The 17,628-nt window shown below is 41.1% G+C and overlaps 1 protein-coding gene across 6 annotated transcripts in view; it reads left to right on the forward strand.

Annotated features, from left to right (window-relative positions):
- Nucleotides 1–349: 349 nt before the first annotated feature.
- Nucleotides 350–17,628, forward strand: part of fbrsl1 (fibrosin-like 1) — a 280,246-nt gene continuing 262,967 nt past the window's right edge. For all 6 annotated transcript variants that reach the window (XM_088300656.1, XM_088300613.1, XM_088300637.1 and 3 more), the window contains exon 1: nucleotides 350–1,494. In XM_088300656.1, coding sequence (XP_088156782.1) covers nucleotides 1,207–1,494 — 288 coding nt within the window. In that variant the 5' untranslated portion in view covers nucleotides 350–1,206. The remainder of the gene's footprint in view (nucleotides 1,495–17,628) is intronic.

Below are 17,628 nucleotides of genomic sequence, written 5' to 3' on the forward strand. Positions count from 1 at the left end.
AAGTGCTTGTCAAAACCTGATAGGTGGTGTGTAAGTGTGTGTTTGTGCGTATGTGTGCGTATGCGTGGACGTACAACAAAGAGGAAATACAGGACATGCCATCACTTCTGACTGACATCTCAAAATAGCGACATGTGTGGGAACCCGGGGCGACAGTTCTAGATTTTGTTGTTGTTGTTTTTTATGGATGTTGTTTTTTACAGCAGCTCCCTTCTGGTAAATTGTAAATCGGTTATGTGGCTTCTGTCTGTTAAACTTGACCGTGTCTTCATTTCAGATGAAAGGATGCAATGGGGGGGAGAGAGAGAGAGAGAGAGAGAGAGAGGGAGAGGGAGAGGAAGAAGAGATTTTAATCACTCCTGTCGCTTTAAGGACTCTTATCAAACGCTTATTATGCGAATAGAGAGCCACTGAGCAACCAAGGGACGGACTGGAGTGGATTTGTGGGGGAAGCCAACATTATCAGAGCTGGAACGGACCGCTTCTCCGCCGTATGGAGTTTGATTTCATACTGGACCGCTGTCTGACTCGGACGCTTCGGGTCGTTGAGGATATATTGCGCACAAGTAGCACGCAACACTTGAGGCACAACGAGGAATAATATTTTAAAACTCAACACGCGGGATTATTGAAGGACCACATCACTCCTCGGTTGACTACCAGGCGTTCGGTCTCGACTGGATAGTATCCCGAGCTCTTTTTGACATTGGATCATGGATCGGGGAGGTGGGGAAACAACAACGGCCGGCGACATGATTTCCCTGCACTGTTTGCGCCCCGCAGCGAGGTTCGGCGTTGGCGCTCTGTCAGTGTTCCGATGCAACAAAAGTTACAAAGCGAGTCTAATGCGTGGATTTTGAACTATATCTGCCATTTTGCACCTGCGGTTGCAGATAGCGCCTCGACACGGTGCAGATTCGTGACCACAAAACGTCTTTTGCCTCCCCCTCTCCCGCCTGTGTTGATACTTGCACGTTTGCTTGTCGTAATGGAGATTGGCGAGGCTTTTTACTCAAGGTCATTGAGTGTTTAAGGCTTGATTTACACACACGGTCATTTGTAGTCGTTGCGGCATAGCCTTGGATTGCTCACTGTGTCTTGTTTGCGATTCCACGGCGCAGACAGACAGCGTCTCCCGTGGAGTTCTGTTTGCTTTGGTTTTGACACTCCAAAAAAAAAAAACACGCCCCTTTTCCTCCTCCTAACATGGATGGGAAATTGAAGAAGGGTCGGAGATGCCCCCCCAAGCGGCAACGGGTGCGAAGGTTGCGCGAGATGGGGAGCAAGGACCCCCGAAGCCCCGATCCCAACTCCGTGTACTCCGACAGGGAGGAACGCAGTCCGAGGAGGGACCCTAAAAGGGCGCCGCACCCCGCAGCGGCCGCCAGAACCCCGCGCACCGCCCGGCGGAAAAGACGGGAGTCCAGCTCTCAGGAAGAGGATATCATTGATGGATTTGCTATCGCCAGTTTCATCAGTCTGGACTGTCTGGAGGTAAGCAGGAAGCGCATTATTACCTTGTCTCTTTGAGAAAAAAAAAGTACATCATCGCACCTTTTGGGGGTACACTGGCTCTCCGCAGGGGTTCTATCTTGCAAGACTAGGTATGTCCAAACTTTTTCTACACATGGCCTCGAGGTAATGGAAGGAGCAGGGTGGTCCCCTAATGTTGTGTTTGTGAAACATTTTAAACCCCTTTACTTATAGCCTACTTTATGTCAACATATGCAAAAGCTGTCAAATTTATTGAAAGGGGTGGGGGGGCAGTCTATATCTGTGCATTTCGTCATCAGTGACCGTCACTGCCAAAGCAAAAGTTATCTCAATATGTTTTCTTGTAAGAGTGAATGTGTATTTACATTTTAAAAAGTGGCGTCTTTTGTAACATTAACTTATATGTTTTCGAGTAGTGTGGGGAAAGGCCCTGAGCCAAACTTTGGACACCCATGATCTAGCTAGATTCCACTTAGCGTGTATTAAAGTATAATGGATAAAATTAAATTGCCTCCATCCATCTTTACAATGGACCCCCAGTTTTGTTCAAACGACAGGATATTCAGAAAGGCACTGCACATTTATGAAATGTTTTTATTAACAGATCCGTATAAATTTATTCAATGTGTAGGCTACCCCCTGTATTTAATCATGTCTGTTCATAAAAATATACAAGAGTGACTTTCAGTACACCCTGTAGTTCAGTTTTTAATGTGTCACGATGGATGGTAGTTGAGTTTGGCTGCCACTGCGCCAATGAATTTTACAAGTTCACTGCCTCGTGAATGAGACGTTTCCTACTGGCAGCATATGGGCCATTAAAGAAAACAAACAGGTGCTGTCATGTCTCAAATGACTTGGCTAGTATTCTATTCACATTCACCCGGAGTTGTAAATGCACTCCTGACATTTTGCTTGCTGATGAACATCCTTTTGCAACAGCTATCTGTTACAGGCTGATGGACAGGTTGCTCGTAACTGTTTCTGCCACTACTAGTGTTTCTAATGTTAGCAAAATGCTTTCAGGAATGAAAGACATTCTCTTGTGACATGCTCTTATTATCTCATTAAGTGGCAAATGACAAATAAATCTTTACTCCCAGTGGGACATCAGTCTGACTGACAAGGCAGATGTGTGGCTGTTTTGATTTTCCATGACATTAAAGGTTGCCTCTTTTGAGCTGGAAAAAGAAAATTCTGGATCTTTAATAAAGACAGCTAGCATGCCCTTAGAGGTCTATATTTCAAGATGATGACCTAATTTACAAGCCCAATGATGATGCTACAAGGCAGCTAATTTCATCAACTGCCACCCATGAAGGCTTAGCAAAGGAATTAATCAGTCGTGTCTCTTTACTCCTACACAGGACTTAGTTTGATATGGTTAACTGCAAGTTACAGTCGAACAATGGGTGACAAGGGTGCACCACACCAGAAAAAAAGCCGAACAGTTGAATTACCGAATGATGATCATCAGCTTGCCATCTGTTAACAAGTTTAACCTGTTCAGGTCATGGGTAATTCAATTGCTTTTGCATTTAGTTGAACACTTCACTATGCTTCAAGTGGATTAAAAGTGGGGTCGGGGGGAAGTGATTGGGATGCCGCAGAAGTGAAGGTGCTTGAACTCTAACCGCCAACAACTATTGCAGTGCTTTTGAAGTCCCACAAGGAAGCGTCTGCTCTAGATCAAATATATTATACCTCATTAAATCGGAGTGTAAGATTACCATTAAGCAGGATGAGCTTCCTATTTAGTGTCATGAATGTCATAGCCATGCTTACATTGTGACATGTTTATGAAAGCAAATGTGTGAGGCAAGATTCCCTCGTGTGCTATGATCTTGTATCTGTGATTATTTCTGCCCTCCTGAGCTTCTCACAGCTGCTGTCGACTTTGAGGATGTCAGAGTAGCTAAGTGCTTTTTGCTGGCTTCTCCTCTGCTAGCATGCTGGTGGCTGTCCGCACTCAGCTCTGAGCGACTGACTTCTTGGAAGATTTTCTTGCGCGCTGCAGTTATATATTTACATTTGCCCTTCTTGCTGAATTTGTCTTGAATCAACCTGTTTATTTTGGCTGTACTATTATTATTATTCAAATAATTATTTGTTTTATGCTCTAAACAGGAGTAGTGTTAGTGGATTCAAGGTGAAATGTACACACATTAAATGTCTGTTGACCATGACTCATGCGTTCACCTTCATACTGGAGGCTGGAGTAGAGTGCGTGACCTACGCTACCTGTGCTAATTGCTCATCAGTTATGAGGAGGCTGGCACTTGGAGCATTTTACCCGGGAATAGTGCTGACCTATTAAACCACACGCCGATAAGCTTGCACCTCATCGACAGTGGGAGTGTGTGGTCCTTTTGACCCTGTCAAGGTGATTGATGGCCGGTATGATTGTGTTAGTGTCAGGCTACTGTTCCATTAGCATTCTGGAGCCCAGATGAACCGCCTCTCTGGTTTCATCGAGTACACATGGCATAAATAGTCCTTTTGTTATTATTATTGTTATTAGGATTATTTTTAACACACATGCCATCCGTGGGTGCATTTTAAAGAACCTTATTTAAATGCAATTCACCTTTTTATTAATGACACCCTCACCTCATTGTCTTATTTTAACCTGGAACCTATGCACAGAAGTTACTGAACGTTCATAAGATTTTGGGCCCTATTTTGGTAGGCTAGGCCCAAGTGTTCAGTATCAAGACATGCGTAACCTCTTTTTTGTGCCAGCGCAACGCTAGTCCATAATGTTGTGTCTGTCTGGGCATTGCAGCACATGGAGTTACCTGGCCCCGACACATCTGACAATTTGGTAAAACAAGTAGTCTGCGCCCGGTCCAAAAAACGACACATTGTCATTTTTGTGCTGGGGCGACATTCTCTTTTTTTCTATTGTGACTTTGGTAGACATACTGCGCCTCTCTGGACGTTCGTGTACCCCCAAAGTTCATCTGCACATTTGGTGAAAAAAAAGTAGGCAAAATTTTGCACTGGCTAAAAGGAGTTCTTTTGTGCAGCGCAGGTGTTGTCACGTGATTTTGGTGTATTTGAAATTCGGCGCTGCGTGCAAGTGTGTTTGGGACGTCATTGCATTTCATTCATAAATATGACACCAGTGTGGGACAATCCCTCTGAATTATCCATCCATTAATTGTACCGCTTCTCCTCACAAGGGTTGTGGGGGGGCTGGAGCCTTTCCCAGCTATCTTCGGGCAGTAGGCGGGGTACACCCTAAACGGGTTGCCAGCCAATCGCAGGGCACACCCTCTAAATTATCTAAATTAATTTATTGACTGGATTGTAAATATCTTCAAAATATCTTAATAGCATCCCTGTCACCTGTCACTTTTGCCACGGTGCGGGGGGTGGGGGGTCACACAAAGATGTTTGATTGAGGGTCCAAGGTGGTCTCAAGTTGCCCACATCACATGCACGGCCGACTACATCATCACAAGGGACGATTTTGCAGTTTTACCTGCCAATGTCATGCACAGATCCCCAGATAATAGCTTAAACTCTAGCATGTCCTCGAATGATCTCGTAACTCATTTCATTATAGCTGCACCATGGCTACATATGATAATGCCATTTACTTTCCCATCTCTGTACTTGGGAGAAATGATTATACAAACACAGCTGTCATGCTTTGACATTTGTGCCGGCTAGTAATAGAAAAATATAGCCGTGCTGGTTTAAGAAATCCATCCTGTTGCAATATTTGAAAGTACTGTATAGTTCCATTGTAACAATTTCAATGTGCCATTGTATGCGCTGAAGAAGTATTCCAAATGCCGAGCAGTTGATTTCCCGGGAGAGATGATTTTCACCTGACAGCAGTGTTCGAAAACAATTACCCTCTGATGCTTTGCTGTTGGTATTGAACAAGTGAGTAGATAATAATCAATCTCACACCATAATTGATTGGCTCTGTTTTTTTTCTCAGATTTATGTTAATGTAAAATCCTGCCGTTCATCTGCTTTTAACATGAATTTACCAATTTGCTTGGATCTTTGTTCTGCTGAATGAGTTGTTCAACTCATTCAATTTAGGATCTAGGTTTGTTTAATTCTGTTACAAGTAGTGATGTCAAGGTAAGAATGCTGAGAGTGAGGCAGATCATTTTATTTATCGCGCGTCATTTGGTTTTTTTGTTGGAAATGCTGTCCTTTTGTAGATCTTTCTTTTTATTAATCCAGAGAAGGGTAGTTAATTGGGATTGCTCTTTTTTCCTCCAGCTTCTGTTTTGTACAGATCATCATCTCTTGTTGGCCATGGAGCAGCTCGATAGAGTTTCATGGAGAAATTAAGTTTTCTGCCCACAGGGATCATGACAGTAATGGTTAGGGAAGCCGTGAATTACTGCTTCAGTTTCTCCACCCTTATTTTCCCATCTGGTCGTCGGATTTAGTACAACAGCTTTAACGTTCAAATTGTTTGCATTTGAATGTAACCAAGTGTTAAACTTGAACCCCCTTCTAAATTTTCAGGGAAATTGAACATTTCCCCTTGCAAAGCATTGGTGGTTTCATGTCATACATTTAACGGAAGTCTAATGGATGGACTTATATTAGAGTCACTGAAAGCGGCAAAAATAAATAAATAAATCATCGAAAGTACTTTATGTAGCAAATTAGTTGGAAACTGTTTGATATTTTCTTTTTGATTCACATAATGTTGAAACTTTTAGCAGAGATGACAATTTTGAATTAGGGCCACTGTATGACTACAATTTGTGGCCAATAAATATTAAGGAAATAAAGTGCCTATGCTGTTCTACTTTATATAACTGGTCCATGAAACCTGCTCAAAGAACCAAAATTTTTGACGTTTTTGAACATTTTTAAAGATGCATTAATTATTTTCCCTGGTGACTAATTACATTTATGAGGGAGTAATTTAGTTACCAATTCACTGACTTTTGTTTGGCGGGGGAGCAATTAGTAATGATAACTAATTACTCTTTTATGGTAATTTGCCCAACACTGCATCTTAGAGCAGTTGTGCTTGTGTAAAGTCATCAAAACTACCAGGGGAAGTCGTAGACACCTTGAGTAAATCAGTGTACCAACTGGATGTACTGCATGCTTTCTTAGGCTTGAATTCTTAAACGAACTCTTAGTTGATTTTTAGACACCATCTTACAATGTGTGCTCTGCTATGCATTTCAGAGCAAATAAATGCTGTACTGTACTGACACTCGAAGCGACATGAGTCACTGTTGACGTTCATGGTGGGGCAGCACATTTGTGACACCAATCTTAATGGATGTTTCTTTTCCCAGTGGTGATAGCTCTGATAAACAACTGGGCTTTAATTAAAAGGGTACCCTCCGTCTCATTGGGTGAGTACAGAGCACCAATGTCAAACTCAAGGCCCAGGGGCAAGATCTGGGCCGCCAAGTCATCTGATATGGCCCACGAAAGGAAATCAATCATGTCAACTTCCATGATGTTCGTTAAAATCTGTACCAAAATTTCAAATTGGCATATGTCACAAATAATAACACTGTTAAATTGTTACAGTATTCTTGAAACTTGAACAATAATTAAGCAAACTATTATTGACTTTAGATTTAAAAACTGGTTATCCATCAATTTGTTGTGTACTGAGTATGTAATAATATGAAGGTGGTGACTAAATATTTATTATGGGTTCGCAGTCATGACGGCCCTCCTAGGGAAACTGTAGGTAATATGTCCCGCGAAAAAAACGAGTTTGACATCCCTGGTATAGAGAGTGGTTTCTTAATGCTGGTGGGATGTCCCCCAACTGTCGCGAACAATGCTGCTGATAAATGCATGGTCACATACACACAATTTCTTGTGGAACAGGCTCAGCCAACAGTGACCTAAATACATATATATATATATAAATATATATATATGTATATATATATATATATATATATAAACAGCATAAATAATTACAGTGCCTGGTAGCTGTAATTATTGGACGTTAACAAGTAATTATACATTGAAACCTTAAGTGAAAATTACTTTCAAAATGTTTAAAATCAATCATGAGGTGAGAGCATATTAAAGGGGTGATGAGAAAAATAATTTAGCAATGACAATCTTCTAACTACTCCATTTCAAACAAAAATAAGCCATTTATGAACTTGTATGATTTTACAGCACATTTAAGAAGAATTCCAGTCAGGTTTATGTTCGTGTTTTTCTTTTTTTAACATTTGAAATCAATGCATATTCTCGCTGTTGATCAATGCCTTTGATTGTCAATCACAAGACCGATAAACCCTTTGCAGCCTGAAGTCAACTAAAGATCGGCCTGTGTGCAGTGTCGAGTCCCCTCCCAACTTTTTATAGACCATACTCTTCTTCATACAATTTCTGCATTGCCAATTTCAAATAATGTCCTGCTTTTATATAATAAAATGATGACATTTTGGATAAAATGTAACAAAAAAATATGAAATGGAAAAAAATACCTGACAAATTGATTATGAAGTCATTAGTGAGTAGGTTAAAGCTAAAGAAAATTGCAGAAAATCTTGTGATCGCTATTGGAATCGTTCTTGGCCGATCTCACTCATGAATGACAATATCAGAATCGTCAGCATAAAACCTTGATTGAAACAAACCTATTTTTTACCATCTACCCCATTAACTGTTTCTTGACAAATTGAAGTATTCTCAATTTTTTTCCCAAAGTTATCTCTATGTATAGTTACTTCTTAAATTTTGAAGTCTTTCACCTAGTGGCATATCTTTTGGAGACAGTGGAACAAATATATCCTATCCTTTCGAGAGTTATTTTCAGCCCTTCTATTTGTCTGTTTTGTGGTTTATTTACATGGGACTGCAAGACCTCAAAATAAGACCCTCCGTGTTTTCAGCCAGCTCAGCTTGTGAGGAATTTCTAAAGAGTACAAAGTCGACAACATAGCTGACACATATTAAGTGACACATAGAAGCATGTGGGCAGTTTGTTACGAGCATATACAGTATATTTATATCCATTTCCTTCTTGTCATTCCAGGCTGCCTTACATCTTCCTGCCTCTGTGTTTTCATTGCGGTGAATGGCAGGATGTAATTAGGCTGTGATTAAGATGCTCTCTCTGAGCCTCGCTTTGGCACTGTGCTGTTTGAGGCTTGCCTGGTAATTGTTCACTGCTGATTTGTCCCCCTTTTTTGCTCTTCAAATCTCCTCAGCCGCTTGACTAATGCTTCTTATTAAAGAATATCGACATTTCAGCTGCTCAGCTGAAGACCTATGGATTAATCGTATATGACTTTTAAAATAAAAAAAAAAAACATTACTGTAGCTGCTGTAATTTCCAGCTCACTGATGTCTTGACTTACTGTTTGTCAAATTCCTTCTGAAGACCTAGCAGACAATTGCGTGGAGAATCTGTAGTATTTTTGATGCTTTAGTGAAAGACCTCTCTTTATGCTGTTCATGAAGTAATGTCTCTTTTTCTATTCAGTGATACAGCACAGAGATATGACTTCAATCTTCACCTTCACTTAAATTCCTTTTTGACATTTGGATTACTTGCAAGTGTGGATGACTTTTTCCAGTCTTGCAGACTTGATCGCTACAAAGACCTGTCAACAGGTTTAACTGTGCTTTTGAAGTGGGTGCTGCTGTGATATGTTTGACTACTAGGCACACTTAACATTGAAAATGATTATATTTCATTTCCACATCTAAAAGAGACAACATATCTTTTAGTTTGTGTCTGTCACAATGGCAGTTATTGCATCCCATGTGTTGATCTTTAGAGCTAGTGAATGTGTTAGGTTTACTGCCCTGCTGACAGTTCGGATGATGTATCAAGCCATAAAGGGTGCAATTATGCTTAAAGTGTTGCCCACATTTTTTTTTCCTGCAACTCGGTAACAAGCATGTAATAATATGTTTTAATGAGGGTTCCAACTTCTGTCTGAGTCATGTTGCATGGTTTAGTAGCTCGTCTATCTTGTGTTAAGAGTTCATTTCCAGTCACCTACTATATCAACTTGCCCATTTGTCACATTTTTATGAGAAGTTTTATTAAGTTTGTCTGTTGAGGCTGAATGTGTACTAGGACCTAGAAGCTGCGAACAAATTGCCTACATCGGCATCAATAAAGTTGTCGGAAACGGAATCTTTATCTCTTATTCTGAAATAGCAGAGTGGCGCCAATTCGTCAGTTAGTCACTTATTACAGCTTATAGTTAATTGGTGTTGTGATTACTTTTAAAGAGATGTCTGTCATTCTCTCTGAGTGTATGTGCCAGCTCAGCCAAGTAAGGAATGTTGCTTCAGTGTTTTGTGGGACAGCTTTGGCAGCTGTAAAATACGCTACGGGCAAGATAATAGAACTCAGAGAGGGTAGTTATGCAATGCGGAATTTCTTTCCTTTTCCATTGCCACCTCCGTTGTGGCTAACTTAACAAATCAAGGAGAAGCTGCCACATTCGGTTTTCCTGCTAAATTGAAGTGCTTTGTCGTCAATCCATGTTTCACTCATCACAATTAAATGGATGTTTGCTAGAAGAGACTTTGAGGCTTGCGACATCAGATATCAATACAACCAGTCTGACTTCCTACTCTTTGCCATTGCAATTGCTTTCAACCACTGTAACCTCAGAACTGCTCGCCCAAATTACCACCAATACACGAGGAGAAGAGTTCTAACCAAGCCTAAGCCTGAGAACTAACCCTCATAACAGGCGTGGGCAAACTACGGCCCGGGGTCCACATGCGGCCCGTTAAATGCTGAATTTGAAAAAAATTAAGCAAATAAACCTTGTTAATGTTTTATTTTCTCAATACTGTGGTTTTTCAAAGATATATATTTTGTTGTAATGCTTTTGTTCACTTTCATTTAAAATAAAATGTATTTTTTTTTCTCCAATGAGGTGAGGTTACCAAAACACTCCATCCAGCTTCTCCTGGTCTGGCTCCTCTGTCAAATTTTTGAACCCATTGTGGCCCGCCAATCAAAAACTTTGCCCACCCCGGCCTTATAACATCCTCAGGCAAGTTCTGGATTTGATCTGTTCCCGTGCACTCATCATTGAAACTTTCCCCACAAAGAAACCCACTAACCTGTCTAAATGACTACACTAATGACCAAATGCTGTATGAATTGTAAACATGGCATTTTACTTTGCTATCACAGAAATCGGCAACCGGCCTCGAGCTGTACAGTTAATTCAACTCTTCAAACCTTTTTGTTGGTACGCAAGTTTGCAATTCTGAGAATACTGTCACTCCGGATGACCTGCACTGGTGGTCTATATTGTTAGTGGCCAGATTACACACATGTAGGATGATTTACGTCCGACAGACATGTTGCTGCACATTGTAGAGTTGTCTTGACTCGTGATAGTCCGATATGCTTTTTTTTTCAGGGCCAATACTGATTATTAGTAGTCATTGAGGCCAATAACTGGATATTCATTTGTTGAAAAAACAACAAAAAAAAGGGGTAAAATGGTGTGAAAATTTTGAAAAGTAAATATTCCAAAAATTAACTAAGTTTTGCATCGAACATATTGGACATGTTTTTGGGCTGGCTACCAGTTTAAAAACTGGACATGCTGTATGGTAGCTGAGCAGCTCCTGCAATACTAGATGAAAAAGAAAATGTCAGGATTTGAAATGTCGGAGGATTGAGGTTGGAGGACCCAAAAGTGAGGCAGGTGTACCTTAAATTATATTTTATTGAAAAAAAACAAAAAGATAAACAAGGGATTTGGAATCAACAAAAATATCAAAGTACAAAACAAGGATCAATATAAACAAACAAATACTAGATAAGGGAAGTGGCATGGACAAAACGCACCGGGCAACACGACTGCAGACAGGTAGAAGAATAGCTGATGTAGACATGGACATTGAACCGACAAGAACTGAAAGGAAACTAAGGAGCTAAATACAAACAAATTGACGAGACAACAAGGACCACCTGGGCAAGGCACAAAGTGTTGGAGGGAGCTGATTGGTCAACACAAGGGCTTGGGTAAACAAACACAGGTGGACACAATAAGCATGACGAGACAGAAGATACAAAGGAGCACAAGGCAAAACATGAAATAAAGTCAAAAACCTAAATCAACAAAATAGATCATGACAGAAAGTTATCCATGAACTACGTGGATAATTTTTTAGGCCAGTTACTTTTGTAATAAATGAACACAGAATTTTGTAGTTGATCACATTTCAATCCATGTTTACGTCATACGGAAACATTTCCATTTTAGTAGAATACAGATGGACCGAGAGCAGATGTTTCATTTTTACCTTTTCCATTGTGCTCGAAAGTTGGAAAAAAACAAATGCTGTTGCAGCAACTTCAGGATTTGACACCTCTGTGTAAACTCTTAAGGCGTATCTCCCTATATCTTCTTACCAGACAGCACTCAGAGGGGTAGTTTCAGTTGCAGGAAAGGGAACACCACATTTCCAGCTCACCGTTCGAGGTTATTAAGTGCTTACAGAATGAAACAATGTTTCATGGTACATTTACATTTACAAGTTATTTTTTTTCCCATTCTAAAAATACGAACCGAAGTGAATACTCCCAATCTAGACACTTCTTTGCAGCAGTGTAATTATTTGGAAAGTCCTTTACTATGATATTGAGGTTTGCATATTAATGAAGCCCTTCGGGGAATTCAAGCTTTAGGTGTTTACATGATATGTTTTTAACAGGCTTGAACTCTTGCCAACTCTAATAGTACTTACCTCATGAATCATTTAATCATCTGTGAAAGTCAGTGTTTCTTCTGCGTGCTCAACAGAAGGAGTGTGTGCCAGAAATATAATGGACTATATATCACCATGTGACATATGTAAGCTAGCCTCTGCAATAAAATCTGCAAAGACATGACAAGCTCTGTCCCCCATAGTTAAATCTAGCATATAAAATCAGGCATTCTTTGGGAATGTCAATCCTTTTTCTCACTGCACTGCTTATCCACTCCAGCCAGCGATGACTGTTTTTAATCTGCTGCTTGCTCATGCATATATCAAAGAGAGTAAACTGCATCTGCTTCCCTCCTGCAAACAGGCCACAGCTTATTTCCGAGCGGCCACTTTGTCACTGTGTCTGAAATGAGGGCACACACCTCAGAGCCAGCAGGACTTAAACCAAGCTTGGGAAAGAGATCACACACAAACGTACGCACTCACTCACTTCCCAAGCACAAAGGCTGGTCGCTGAGTCAATAAAGAAAACCGACAGTGAATGAGAGAACATAAACAGTATTCCGAGCCAAGCTGCTGTTTGCGTTCTCGATTCCAAGGCCTGCTAACTAATCGTTTGCATTACCGGCAACAACAAAACATGCGATTTATATGACTTGTATTGGAGGTATTCATGAAAGTGACAAGATCATAGGTTGTGGAATTGAGTGTTACAATAACAAGGAAGGAAGAGAAACCGGAATATTGGATTTTATGCCTTCGTAGAAATGCAGGATTGTGTAGTCTTCATTGCTGGCTTTAAGTCAAAAATGGAATGAAGTTAGAATACAGAGCAAAATCTACTGATTCTATTGTTGAGCAGTTGTTTATTTCTACCTGTACGAGCAGCATACTTTTAGTTGTACTGGGAATCCACAACATTAACACAATGTAGAAAAAAACCCTCAAGCCCTGATTTGATTTTCAGTTCCCATTAACGATTACATTTTAATTTTTTTTTTTAAAACTGTAATTTTGTATATTCTGCTGACGTTGGTGGGTTATCTTGTATTGTTCGTTAATGCCGTTAATCGCTTGTGGCAAATGGTTCCTTTGAATGCTGAGTTTTTCGAGTTCAAAAACGAGGTCGTCGTCGAGTGACCGTAATAGCATCATAGCACAGCTGCTATTATTTTATTATGTCAAACACGGTCATAGAATGCAGTTTTTTTTTTAACAAATGTGAGTTCGCTGAGTAATGCCAAATAATCCACAGTAGACGCTACAATATGTTAGCGTACCACAACAGGACATCGTGTGTGACGTTTCATCAGACGCACACGGTGGCCCGTGTGTTCTAACTACAGCTTGCTTCCAGACACGACGTATGTCAGAAATTAAATTGGGCATCAGCCGCAACACGTTTCAGCTTTAGGGGCCTCGTTTATCACCGCCGTGCTGCTATGAAAGGGAGGTTTACATTGTATTTAGTAATTGGATGGAATGTGCCCACTTTCGGACTCTGTTGCTAATGCTAACACGGTTTAGCCACAGTACACTAACCACAATGCTTGTGTTTTGCCGCCCGAAGACAGCTAGGATAGGCTCTTGCATCCCTGCGACACTTGAAGGAGAAACGGAACAGATAATGGATGGATTCTAAGCAGTTGAAATCGATATTTTATAGATTTTTAATGAATGTTTACATCCCTACTGCCATTTAACATAAATGCGCTCTTAATATATATATTATAAATAATATTTGAGTACATTATCGTGTTGAACTGCTCAATGTTCCATCACCATAGCAAAGCCTTGCCAACACTGGGCTTGGAGCCAAATTTAGATTCCACTGAGGTTCAGGTGGAGGACATTCACTGGATGTCTGACTGTCCCTAAATATTTACATTTGGACATTCAAAAGCCTGCGATTTCTACTTTGTATTCAAGCCACAGAGCAGCAGCATTGTATGAGACTTGACAAATTATGATTATTGTCTGAAACATCCATTATGAGCCAATCAGCTCACGAAGTAGGAAAGCAAACAGCAGTATTGACTGTTTCCGCTAAGCAAGTGCCTCGGGTTTTAACCAGCAGGTAGTGCACCCGACTCTCAACCCGGGCGCCGGTGGTTGAGTGAGTTTGATCCTTGATTAGGACCATGCCGGATAACCAGAGTAGGGCACTTGACCCTTTTTTGCTGGTCAGTCCATCGCCCTGCTAGCTCAGAGTACGGCTCCAGAATCAACCGGCCTAATTCATAAAAATGTCGACCCTAACCCCGTTCCGGCCCCCGATTGGTGTTGTAGGGATTGTGGTACTTTTATTATTCACCAAAAGTAAAATTGTCCCGTGAAAATTTTGGGGCTTTTGAACTTGGAACAATGCACCACTGTCTCTCTTCCCGGGCCTCAATTGTCAAATGCCACTTTATGAATCAAACACTTCTCTTGAGCACAAAAAGGATATCATTTTGGTGACGTTCAATCAAAGAGTATCGAGGGTAGTATTCCCGCTTGCTCCTTAATTGCTTCCTGGCAGCAGAGGAAAGCTTGTGCTCAGTACATCAACCCCCCCCCCCCCCTTTTCATTCATCTGCTTCAGGTGTTGATAAAACAATTCCCCTCCTGGATAATCACATTTCCCCTCTCTTACTGCCAAGACACGCAGAGGAAGAGGGAGGAACTCCCCCGACTCATACATTGACACCGTGTGTTTGTGTGTGTGAGAGCTTGCGTTGCGAATTGCGTTCCCTGGCGTTGCAATTTGCACAATAATGCAAAAGTGGAAGACTGCTGCACATGCTGGCAGACTACACCGGTTCAGTGACCATGCTTTATGTTTGTTTATGCGCAATCTCCTTCGTAGGTCAAGTATGTTAGCCTGCTCATCACTTCAACTTCACTTTCAAAGGTGAGGTAAACAAATGTTAACATGTCCAATCAGTCCGCGTAATGAGAGTGACAGTAAATTGCTGGATTTAAAAATATGGTTGTAGGTTTTCTCTCAATAGAAATACATGGAAAAGGTTACTGATGGATAAATATTAAATGTGTTTTTGCCTCTTCTCATCAGTTGAGTTAAAAGAGCAAGCCTTTTCACAATTGACGAAAAAGTGTCAGGGGAAGAAACCTTGAACATAACCAAGCCGTGTCGTGTAGCCGTCATTTTCCTTTCTTGTGTTGACAGATGAAATGAAATGTTTTATGACCGTTTGAACGAGCTTTTTTACTAGCTGACTGACGTTGTAGAGCCTTTGGCATCGCCTTTATTGGCTCTCGAGCTAATAAATGTAACTCAGGGTCATATACCTTTGAAAGCCTTCCGAAGCCACTATCTGTCAGGTTTGTTCGAATGTGCTGTAGTTTAGTGGTACCAAATCTGTCAATGACGATCGAGCGCTTGACTGCAGAGGCACTGTTGGTTGATTGCACAGCAATAAAACTAATTTGATCAACAATCCTAAATACAATCTTTACAACCTGAGTGAGACAATGGAGGGCTGCAGACTGACATTTATGTACTTTGGGCACAGTAGCCCCCAACTTTTTAGGTGCGCTGGAAAAAAATGTTGGGCTGTATACTTGCAGAACTATAATTTTCATTTCATATTTTATTAAGCAGGTACAGTAGTGCTGCCAAGATTTGTTGACTAACTGCAACGACGTCGACGAAAAAAATCGTCGCTAATTTTATTTAATTGTCGATGCGTCATTTATTTAAATATTTCACGATTTGGCGCCGTGTTTTTCTCTTGAAAATGCCGCATCTTCCGCTTCTCCCACTGGCTGAATGCCTCTTTGCAACATACATGCGCCGTCGTGGTAATCCGGGTTATCGCTGATGTAAAACAGAAGCGTCGTGGTTACTGTAATTGAGTTAGGCCCATGTTAGTGTAAGCAACAGAATCTTAAAGTCTGGTCTTATTTCTCAAAATTGCTACATACAATGTAAACTTGTCTTTCATAGCAGCACAGCAGTGATAAACGAGCATCTGAAAAGGAATTCATTTCTGACATTTCTGGAAGCTACCTGTAGTTCGGACACAGGCTACCGTGTGCATCTGATGGAATGTCTCTCCCATGTCCTGTTGTGGTATGCTAACATATTGTAGCATCGACTGTGGATTATGGCGGTATTAGTCTACGAACTCACGTTTTAAAAAAAACAAACAAAAAAAAAATAAAAGTTTCTTTATTGTCGAGGTACACATCGAACAGCAAAAGCACGCATGTGTTCCCTCCTAGCTAGTTGTGTGTTGGGCCCACACACTGAGTGTCACGTTTGTGAACTTGGAAATCTCAGTACTCAAAGTAAAATAACAAGAGCTATTAGCCCTTGATGGCAACATATAGCAAAAAAAAAAAAAAAATATATAAAATGTAAAAAATAATAAGAGCACAGTTAAATTACACTTTGCGCTAGATTTGCACAGGGCACGAAAATAGGCCCTGGTGTGCCTAAAAACTGTTTTTGACGGAACAATGCCATAGATATTGATGGATGAATTTGGGGGTACATTCTCAATCTGTGGTTAGGTCAGAAAAGGCGCACTGCCCACACATTTTTTGGGGCTGCCGATTCTCCCATCGGTTTAAGTGTGTAACTTCCACACCTCCATGAAATGTACGCGCTCAGTGTGGAGCGCCCTTGAAATGAGAGCATTCCCTGTCAAATCTGGCGGTCCACGCATTTTCCCAGGATGTAAGCCTCTTTTCTCTTCCACACTCTGAAGGCTGTACTAAGGTCTAGTGTCCTGTGACGGTGTAATATCATATTGCACGTTTTGAGTCATTTGACAGCCGCTGACTGCTGGTTATGACTGTCACCGGCTCACTGACCGCCCGCCCAACGTCTGTATATACTGCATGTCCCTACTACATTACAATGACGGCCAAACGTCTGTGGAATATGCCACAATTTGGGATTTGCAGGAATCCCCAGAATTTAATGGGTCACACCTCTTTGGTGGCTGTGCACGCATTTCCAGGTTACACATGGTGGGTGGTCACTGATAGTGTAGTGGTACACTCGCCTGAGTTGTGTGCAGGCAACGTGGGTTCAGTTCCCACTCAGTGACGGTGTCTATGTCTACCCTGTGACTGACTGGCGACCAGTTCAGGGTGTAGTGCGCCTTTCGCCCGTAGTCAGCTGGGATAGGCTCCAGCACCCTCCCGCGACCCTGCACAGGATAAGCGGTGTGGATAATGACATGACAGTGACATGGTGGGTGTGTCAGAAGCCTAGATGGGAGAATCGCCTCACGTTAAAAGTGTGCAAGAAAGGCATTTAAGATATTGACTTAAGTGCAAATGGGAGAATATGAACCTTGTTTATTGTCAAGAAAACCAATGAGAATGGCTAGATATCAGCTCTTGAATAAATCTTATGAGCTGTTTTTGTATTTGTCCAAATATTTAGTTAAAGCAGGTTTTTAAAACGAAAGAGAAACTTTAGAAACAAGGCTGGTCTAATATTTT

Source organism: Idiotropiscis lumnitzeri, chromosome 1 (assembly GCF_059441095.1).
Source record: "Idiotropiscis lumnitzeri isolate Australia: NSW breed Sydney's pygmy pipehorse chromosome 1, RoL_Ilum_1.0, whole genome shotgun sequence".
In the NCBI taxonomy this organism is placed as follows: domain Eukaryota; kingdom Metazoa; phylum Chordata; class Actinopteri; order Syngnathiformes; family Syngnathidae; genus Idiotropiscis; species Idiotropiscis lumnitzeri.